The following is a 10,085-nucleotide window of genomic DNA, read 5'->3' on the forward strand; positions in this document are numbered from 1 at the left end:
GTGGTTGGAAATATGAATTGCCTCGTCACGTCGATTGGCTTGGAATTTATTGTTGGTGTATTCTGAACCAATATTTATTAATGATCACTCGTCTGTCGAAGATAAATAATACAGTATTATGTTTTAGGCATTTCAAGCATTCTTTCAATTGGGATAAAACTCACAGTGACTCTTGAGTTTGATCGAAAAGCTTAATTATTTTCTAGAAAATTTTTATGGTTTATTATCTTGGTACTTTCTATACTTTCAAGATTGGCCTCTTGCATTCCTTTTTTTAAAAAAAAAAAAAATTCTCAATATATATATAAACGATATTGATATTGATAGTGTATTAATATTAACATGTTAAAACATGAATTATAAGATTAATTGTTAGAACATGATGAAAGTAATTTGAACTAACCTCGAATTCGATTACATGCAAAAGTAATCGAATGAAGTAATAATAATTATTATTATTATCATTATCATTATCATTATCATTATCGATGTAATTAATTTACTGCTGGCGAGAGGAAGACAGGAGGAGCCATATAGTGTTTGTCAATTTACTACAGCTAGTAGTGGCAAATAGCTGGGAAATGACCCTACCACTTATTCTTGTTAAACGGACAATTATTAATTATAATATAATGGAGCATTTTTTTTTATAAAAAAATGGTGATCTATGCAAATATTGTAAAATAGATGCTTCAATCAAATCAGGCGTCCTAGATAAGATATATATGATATGATATGACAATTAATCACTCACCCCATAAATAGATGTTATAATAATTGTATGTATATTTTATACAATATTCTTAAACATTAAAATGCCTAAATGATTAGTATACATTATTGTTAAAGCTTAATTTAAAAAACAATTTCTTAATTATTAATGAGGTATCAGTTTTAAGCTTTTCCGGCGCATTTTTTTGTAAGACATTATTTCGGCATCTTCACGTCGCCAGTGTTCACATGTTTCGATTCTAAGTATTGTGATATTCGCATTTCAATCAAAGCAGCAGCAGCAGCAGCCGCCGCCATTAAGATTAAATATATAATATTAATTATGCAGTAAATTGCTTTTTTCTCTCTCTCTCGAATTCTACATATTTGTTTTTTAAAAAAATATAGGAATCATATAATTAATAACTCAGAACGTTGGAACTTAATTTATAAAAAGGAATTGTGAACTTCATAAATATGATAAATATCTATGTTTGTGTGTGAGAGTGTGTGTATGCATATTTTTACTTTTCCTTTAGCAAAGGCCTATTGTACGTTAAAGATTCCCGAAGTGATTGAATTTACGTCTTTTTTATCTTTTTTTCAAAGAATAATATAATATAATATAATAAAAAGGTGGAACATAATATTTGATGGGAAAGAAATTCGTATATGGGAAAATGGAATGATAAAGTAAACAGCTGAAGAGAAAAGGGTGGAGCAAAATAAATGAGCTGGTGATATGGACACGAAAGTCACCACCAATAATGGTTTTGCGCTGCCATATTCAATGCTTTGTTTGGTGATGCGTTTGTCTGTAGTACGTATGAAGTCATTGAAAAGCCAAAACACACACACATATATATAATTATTTATGTCCGATCAATAAATTATTCATCCCAATATGATCGAAATTGGGAAAAGAGGGCACTTCCCCTCCATTTGAAAGGTGCGTGTTTCATGTCTCTATTTTCGGAAATCTCATTTGACGGTCGCTGTTTCGAGCATCGAAAGATTTTCTAAAATTTGTGTGTAACGATCATCGAATTTAACTCTTTGAATTTGGCTGTCGGCCATGCACCTGAATTTGACGCATCCAGAACATTGTTAAACAATATTATTATTTCTTGGCTACATCATATATATTACTTTACTTCTTCTATTTGAATTGAACGTAACAATATATATATATATATATATAAGTTTGATTTGAAGTAACTTTCCTCGGCCTACATCAACCCACTAGATAGATTAAATATGTAGCTGCTACGTACCAAAAGTTAAAAGTATCACAATAATTGATGAGAAATGGAGTGGTTACTTGTCTATCTGGAAACCCATTAAATTAATTGAAAAGACCAAAAAAAAAACACCAAGAACAAAGGATTTGTTTGCTTTGAAGAATATCAAAATACCAAGAAGAAGCCCATATACTGCCCCGACTCCTTGTTGAAAGCCCAAAATTCAAAATTGGTTTAAATAAAATAAAATAAAATAATTTCGGCTTAGCCCATTATCGAACACATAATGTAAAGTCTTTTACCGTCCACCCGTTTGTTTGAACTTCGAAGGCCCTCACAGAATCACACTCTTCTTATTATTGTAATTGTACTATGATGATAATAATAATAATAATAATAATAATAATAATAATAATAATAATCAATGTTTTGTGGTGTCTTCTTTTCATGATTATGCTGGAATTTTTAGAAAGTATGATCTAACTTTTTTTTTTTTTTACATATGTATCCTTTATTAAAAAAACAAAAAACAAAAACATACACACATATATGTATGTTTATGCATTCGAAAATAAATATAAAAAATTAGGAAGTTAGGTCACACTTCCTAAGATGTAGATACCTAAAAAAACACACACACACAACTATGTTCAAATCACTTGTGGAAGAAACATGATTGATGAAATTTTAACATAGATATAAAGGTACAGATGTTTTGACAACATAAGTCCCCCTTGTAAGGCATATCTGTTTTTTCGTCATATATAAAGAAATGCGGTGTGCTGTCTTTTATATCATGTCGGTTGTGCCTAATAGATCAAGTTTCACCTGCTGAATTTGAATTGTTTGCAATGCTTGCTTGGACAATTTGGAAAGAGATTTGTATTTTAAAACATAATAGCCATATTTTTCAACAAATGTATTAAAGTTGAGTGGGTAATGTCATATCTTGAGCAATTTAGAACAGCTAGATGTGCTTGGAATTTAGCTTCAGGGGAGGTGCAGAGTAGCAAGGATATGAGGTGGGTGCCTCCTCCGTTGGGGCAGTGGCGACTTGACGTCGATGCTGGGTTTAATGATACTGTTGGTAAATATAGTGGGGGTGTTGTGATTCGAAATCATTTTGGAATTATTTTTGCTGCCTCAGCCATAGGCATACGTAAACCAGGATCAGTGTTGGAGGCAGAGCTCTCGGCTATTCATTTTGGTTTGATACTTGCTGTGAGAGGTAACTTTTCTGATGTTTGGGTCTTCTCGGACTCCTGTAATGCTGTTAAAGAGGTGACGTCGAAGTCTGAGGCTCGTAACCATCAAGGACTGTTAGTCTTGAACATATTGGATATCTTGACTTATGGTAGATTTAAAAAGTTAGATCATGTTAGTATAAATACAAACAAGTTAGCGCACTGTTTAGCGCATTTTGCTTTATCTCATCCTTCTTGTTCATGTCGGATGGAGGGTTTTACCCATCGTGGTTGATGGATGTAGCTATCGTGGATTTAATTAATGCATAATATCTGAATTCCCTAAAAAAAAAACAAAAAAAAAACAAAGAATGAAAGGAAACGTGGACTAGAGACGTGAATGAATTTGATTCAAGAGAGTCGACTATTAAATCATATTCATTATTTCTCCACCTTCCAACTCCCAACCATGAAAAACAAACTAGAGAATTTCACTAGTATACGTGAGTCTGACCACGCAACCGGATCCCACCACTAAATTTAATTTTAAAACTTTAATATAATTTTATATATATTAATTGGGAGAATTATATTGTATTTAAAAAGAAATTAGAATCACATTTCCGAATGTCAATTACAATTACCAACTCTTTTACTCGCACTCCTATTAAATCACTTATTTTTTCAATTGTACGAATTATCATAATAAACTAAAAATTTATTTATACAAGGCCAATATTTACGAAAATCACACATTTTGAATGGGTTAATTAATGTAGTTCGTTTCTTAATGACAAAGACTATGTTCTTAACATTATTACTAGTTTATTTCCTAAAATTTGTATAAATATTATTAGGTTTTTTTTAATTTAAATAACGACAATAATAATATTTGCGAAAATAAAAAAAGAAGTTTTAAACCCGGACTTCTCAAATTATTTTTTTTAATAAAAAGACCCACCTCCATATAGAAGGTGTGGACGTATTTATACCGCAATTTCCTGACCTGCCTAGCTCTGCCAAACAATCGACAAAAAGCTAAGTGGAAGCCTCCGCTGGTTGAAACCATGGGAGGAGGCAACGGCCAGAAAGCGAAGATGGCTCGGGAGAGGAATGCGGAGAAGATGAAAGGAAATAAGGGTACGCCGATTTTTTTTTTAGGGTTTCTCGAAGATTTGACGGCAATGGTTTACCTGATTTTCTGCGCAGGAAGTCAGCTGGATTCCAACAAGAAGGCCATGTCCATCCAGGTTCTCTGTTAATTGTGATACCTGTTCTTCTACCCAGTTTTAGGTTTAGATCTCTCTTTTTGTCGATTTTGTGGGGTAATTTTTCGGCTAAATGCACTTCCTATAGGTTTTGCTTCGGTTTACTCTCCAAGGTGTGTGATTTTTTTTCTCTTTCTTGTCATCCAATTCTACGAATTTAGAGCTTGAATTGTGTGTATGTGAAGTGATTTTTGAATAATAGCTAAAGAAAATGTTTCCTCAGTTTATTACTGGGAACGAACATCTAGAGAACAATAATCCCCCTTGTTGCTACTTAGTAGGTAACAAACACAATATTTGTTATCGTGGATGTGACAATCATTAGCTGATGAATAGGTAGGTGTAGCGAAATCCACCATCTTTGGTTTATCTGGTCAAGTATACGTAAATTAAGTAAAGTGTTAAGAAGCAAAGACTTTTAAAATTTTATAGAACAATATTGTTACGAGGTTAAAGGAAGAGGACTCCGTTTCTTGAATTTTCCAGTGTTGTTTGTGTAGTTCGTTTATTGTTTAGGGACCAAGCTTAAGAGTCAATCACATCTGCAGTGCAAGGTTTGCATGCAAAGTTTTATTTGCACTACTTCAGAGGTAAAATGCAAGGAGCATGCTGAAGCTAAGCATCCAAAGGCTGATCTCTACACCTGTTTTCCCCACCTGAAATGATGTGAAGTTCTGAGATGGTTCCGACTGTCTGAAACCTGTGAATGTGCTTGGTTTGATGTTGTAAACTTTTACTGGTCTATAAATGGTATATGTTTGCATTATATTGTCTCCTCTTTCCTTTTGTCTCGATAAAAACCGCCTGAGTTGATGGCTATTTGTAGCGGACTGCTGTTTGGTTTAAGTGGTTGGTTATGATGATAGTAAGGTCTGGGTGTTTCCAATTGGTCAAATGATATGGGGATTTCGTTGTTTGCTCTCTTAGGCAATCTAAAAATCATGAATATATTCAATCCATTGATTTTCTTGCGGTAAAAAAAATGGAACATAGATCCATTATCGACCGCCTCCGGAATCAATCCTCAAACGTTGCTCATTAGAACTGTAGCAGCTACATATTAAATTAAGTGGTATCCTATACTTTCGCTCTTTATGGATTTTTGTTCCTACTTTTTATGAGCTCCGTGCTACTCGACCACAAGTCCATCATGCTGAAAAACAGGGGTGAGTTACTGGTGTCATGACCTCAGCAACCTCCATTTGGACATTGGTTCTAAGGTTTCAGTGAATTTCAGCAAAGATTAGAATTGATTGTATGCATGCTTGCAACAATAAGATTGATATGTAAATGATGATATAATAAGATGATGATGTGAGGTTTATTGATTAAAGATAAGATCAATTTGTCAAACATCCATCTGCATAAATCGCAGTTCAACTGTCGGTGCATTAGACGTCAGGGTTTCACGATTTCTAACGCCACGGTAGATACTGTTGACTTTCAATGTCTACGTCAATTAGTTTCAGAAATGGAAATCTCCAATAAATAGGGATTCTTTCACCCTGTCCGTGCAGACACTGCCTGCACGGGCAATGAACGGCCTGGATCACTCCACATGAGTGATCCGGGCCCACCTTCATGTAAAAAAAAAAATTGATTCGGAAAAATCCAAGCCGTTAGATCGACCCTTGCGGGCACTGCCAGCAGGGATAGGGTCGAGTAAACCAATAAATAGAGCCATTCTGGTTCAAAAGAACCTATAGAACTTTGGTAGTTGTTGAGCTCATACGGTTCCACTGGTGAAGTGGACGATAGATTGAGCAATTCCTTCAAGCATATGACCAAATGCTCCCTCGAATATCAAATTCACACAAAATGTCGAGATATCTGCAGAAAAATCCTACTACTAAACACGTTTCGGTTGAAAGTATGGCACATTCCGGTCTTTACAAATTAATCAACGTAGAATGAAGAAATTGATAATAGAGTAGAATGAATTTGAAAATGCTGGCGTAGTTACTAAAAAATAGTTACAAACTATAACAAAATAATCACAAATATTTTCAATTTGTTCAGTTTTTATAAAAGTTACTAAACTCCAAAAATAATTAACTATGAAAACCAACTGTACAAACACAAAACATGTGGACAATGATAATAATAACTTTTTTTTAAAATCTAAATCTTGCACTTTATATTAAAGTAGCTCGTCAAATACAAAAAGATTAAACCAAATAGGAAAAGTCGCATCTTCCAATCCATATTCTCTGAACGTCGAACATAGATAAGCCTCGTGTTTTCTGATTTGTCCAATAGCTTCAAAGGCTTGGATTCCAACATAGCTAAATCCTCGCTTGGGTTGGCTACTGCTTGCACCGCAAAAGAGAATCGGAAGCAACTTGTATAGGAGAATAATGTCGTTCGTGACCTTTCTGTAGACCATCTCAAATTGCAACAATTTCCCCTTCAACCACAGATATTGGTTTTGGAATGCTTTGTCCAAACGCAAAGGCACCAAGTCCAGGGGCGAGGACACATGCTTGTTTAAATCCCGGGTGGCCGCAAGTTCGAATTTTGGAAGACAAGTGGATTTCATCCTTCCATCAAGAGCTTTCATGGCACTCACCACAAGCGACGCTGGGCGAGTTCAGACTCTGTTAGTGGATGAGCAGTGAAACACTTCCTTATTGAATGACAAGTTCCCAGCTTATGTGAGTAAGGAAATACAGAGGATCTCTCTTCCCAATCATCCGGAACAAGACACACTCTATTGGTCTTTTGAGGACAAATGTACATATTCAGTTCAAAGCGGCTATAGAAAGGAGATTTGGTTTTACGAGCCACCGGCTAATAGCTTCGAGAATGGATTGTGCAGCTGGTGAAAATGGTTGTGGTCATTAAATTTGCCTCCTAATGTAAAGATATTTTTTTGGCGGGTGTCTCACGATATAATCCCCATAGTCGTTAACCTATCGAGACACCATGTTTCGGTAGATGAGCGATGCCAACTTTGTGGTTCTACCAGGGATACAACCCTACATTCTCTATTGTCATATCCAGCGACACTTCATCTTTGGAAGGCTACAAATTATTATCAGGTTTTGAAGACCACCAGTTCTAGGGTGTCAACGATGGAGCTCTGCGATTGATTAAGGCTTTCTTTTACTAAAGCTGAATGTGAAGAATGTGTAATGCAAATGTGGGCAACGTGGAAGGAGCGCCAAAAAAAACTACATGAAGGAAAAGAATATCACATTGTTAGCAAGATCTCGGGCCACATGCAATATTTACAAGATTATAGACACTCCTTATATCAAAAGAATGTCCCACTAGTGGCCACTGCCAAGTCAAAACCAGATGAAGTTTGGAAGTTACCTGTACCAGGTTTTTGGCATCTAGATGTGGATGTATGCTATGATGAGAGGCGTGGGTCCTTTGGCACGGGAGAGGCATCATCAGGGAAATTGATGGTTTGGGGATTATATCTTTTGGTAAGATTATACCCAAACCTCATTCAGTGATGGACGGAGATCTATTGGCAATTCGGGATGGCTTGAAAGTTGCAATGGAACGACAGTGTTTTCCCTTACAAATTGCTTCAGATTCTTTTTGGCGGTGCAAGTAGTCACCAACCCAAGCGAGAATCTGAGCCATACTGGTATCCTGATAACTGAGATTTTGAAGCTTATGGAGGGACATGAGATCACCAAAATCGGCCATGTTCGTAGTTCGGCTAATATGGTTGCGCATTATATTGCTAAATTTTCTTCTTTATCCCCTCTTCCTACTTATTGGGAGGGTGAGACTTTCCCTTTTTGGTTGACATCCTTTGTATTTGAAGACTTACATCAATAAAAAGTCCAAGGATTATATCAAAAAAAAAATAATCCCGGGTGGCCCAATTTTTTTAAAAAATAATGTATATGTAAATTTTGTATAATTTTGGAATAATATGTTATTAACACGGATAGATCAATTTAAAATATTAAAAGATTCTAGAGTTTAAATAGTCCAAGTCCATAGCCAGATCTGATAACTCCACGTATTCCACAGCGTCCTTGCTCTTCATCACAACATACATCAACATCTAATCTCCATGTTCCAGAATCAGGTGACGTCCATTTCTCATCTGATTTTGACTTTACTGTTAGTGTATTTGGGGTTCTTTTTGAACACGCGTTACTTTTATATTCTTACAATTACGCCTGTGATGTTGGTAGGGATATGGTATTTTTGCCCCTCGTGAATTTTATTTGGCGTTCTTTCCATGTTGCCCACATAAGCATTACACGGTCCTCGCATTCAGGTTTAGAAAGTGACTCCCGCAAGTCGAAGCTCTGTAGTTGGTTTTCACTATTTGAAGGGTCTTAGTCGCTTTCCACCGGTGAGCGATGGCTGGACAAAAGAACATAGAGTGAGTGATTGTATCCGTTCCATGGCCACACAATTTACAACATGCATCTACTGGGACATGGTACCTGGATAAATTTGCTGCTGTCGCTATGATATCATGGGAAACTCGTCAAAAGAATATCCTGATTTTAGGTGGTAGATTGAATGACCATGACCATTGCCACCAGTTTCGCATCCCATTCTCGGAGCAATTTTCTGGTAGATCGTGGAAGAGAATCTCCTCCTTATAACCGCTTTGAACCGAGTATTTATGTTTGTCATCAAATCATCAATATAATATGTCTGGTTTGGGGATGCCAGAGAGCGGGATCCTTGTGATTTCTTCACTCACATATGCTGGAAATACATTACTCAACCTGATAGAATTCCATTTCCACCGTTAATCAGTGACTGTCATAGTCTTCTTCTGATAGATGCGATGAAAGTTTATTTCGGAAAGTCGGGATCCAGCGGTCATCGGTTAAGCTAATTCTCTCCATTACCAAACCTCCAATACAAACCATCTTGGATAAGATTTCTATTCCATACCATCGATCTCCAAACGTAAGAAGGAATATGACCCAGTTTTGGGTTTAGTAGAGATTCATATCGGAAGTATCTGCGTTTGAGTATTCTCGCAACTAATGAATCTGGATTTTGGATTATCCTCCATAACTGCTTGCCACGCTGCTTTATTAAAGGCTTTCAATATCCTCCATAACTGCTTTATACAAGTATTTACAATTTGTAATTCATTAGATTAATTAAATAAATAAAAATAAAAATAATTATTTGAAGAAAAAAATTATCCTAAAATTCTCTACAATATATTTTTGAAGAAAAAAATACTATTAACATTATTATTTTATGATGTGTTGTGATATTTAAAAAATATATTAGAAATGAATAGTCTAACTAAAGTGTGTGTCGACATTTTTATGAAAAATTATTCAAAGTAGAAAAAATAAATTTACCTAAATTAATTAGAATAAGTCTCATGTGAGACGGTATCACATATTTGTATTCTGAGGACGAGTCGATTTTGTCTATATAATTTTTAAATGAAACAATAGTTTTTCATAAGTAGAGTCAGGTAGAAGACCCGTCTCGCAAATTAACTCACGAGAAGGTCTCATATTATTTTTTGTGAATCATTTTTAATATTTTCTAATATTTAATAAAAGATAATTGTATAAAATATTATATATTTATATCAAAATTTTTAAAAGTAATTTGATGATATATTAGACATTTTAGAGTAAAGAAAGAAATATGAAGTATATTTTATAAAAAGTGGAATGTAAATAACACCCCTTAAATGTTTGTATTGATCATATCGTTTCATT

At 34.9% G+C, this 10,085-nt stretch overlaps 2 protein-coding genes and 1 long non-coding RNA gene across 3 annotated transcripts; 2 read left to right on the top strand and 1 right to left on the bottom strand.

Moving 5' to 3' along the window:
* Nucleotides 1–2,891: 2,891 nt before the first annotated feature.
* Nucleotides 2,892–3,431, top strand: LOC142532515 (uncharacterized). The gene has a single exon (XM_075638794.1). The coding sequence runs from the start codon at nucleotides 2,892–2,894 to the stop codon at nucleotides 3,429–3,431; it is 540 nt and encodes a 179-aa protein (XP_075494909.1).
* Nucleotides 3,432–4,084: 653 nt separating this feature from the next.
* Nucleotides 4,085–5,170, top strand: LOC142533513 (uncharacterized protein At2g23090-like). The gene is made up of 3 exons (XM_075640321.1): nucleotides 4,085–4,276; nucleotides 4,346–4,386; nucleotides 4,953–5,170. Exons 1-3 carry the CDS (start codon nucleotides 4,204–4,206, stop codon nucleotides 5,067–5,069), a joined length of 231 nt encoding a protein of 76 aa, XP_075496436.1. The 5' UTR covers nucleotides 4,085–4,203; the 3' UTR covers nucleotides 5,070–5,170.
* On the bottom strand, nucleotides 5,095–5,750 carry LOC142533514 (uncharacterized). The gene is made up of 2 exons (XR_012816764.1): nucleotides 5,517–5,750; nucleotides 5,095–5,486 (listed from the first exon to the last, which is right to left on the bottom strand). It is a non-coding gene; the product is annotated as an uncharacterized LOC142533514 (long non-coding RNA).
* Nucleotides 5,751–10,085: the final 4,335 nt, after the last annotated feature.

Source organism: Primulina tabacum, chromosome 18 (genome assembly GCF_025594145.1).
Source record: "Primulina tabacum isolate GXHZ01 chromosome 18, ASM2559414v2, whole genome shotgun sequence".
In the NCBI taxonomy this organism is placed as follows: domain Eukaryota; kingdom Viridiplantae; phylum Streptophyta; class Magnoliopsida; order Lamiales; family Gesneriaceae; genus Primulina; species Primulina tabacum.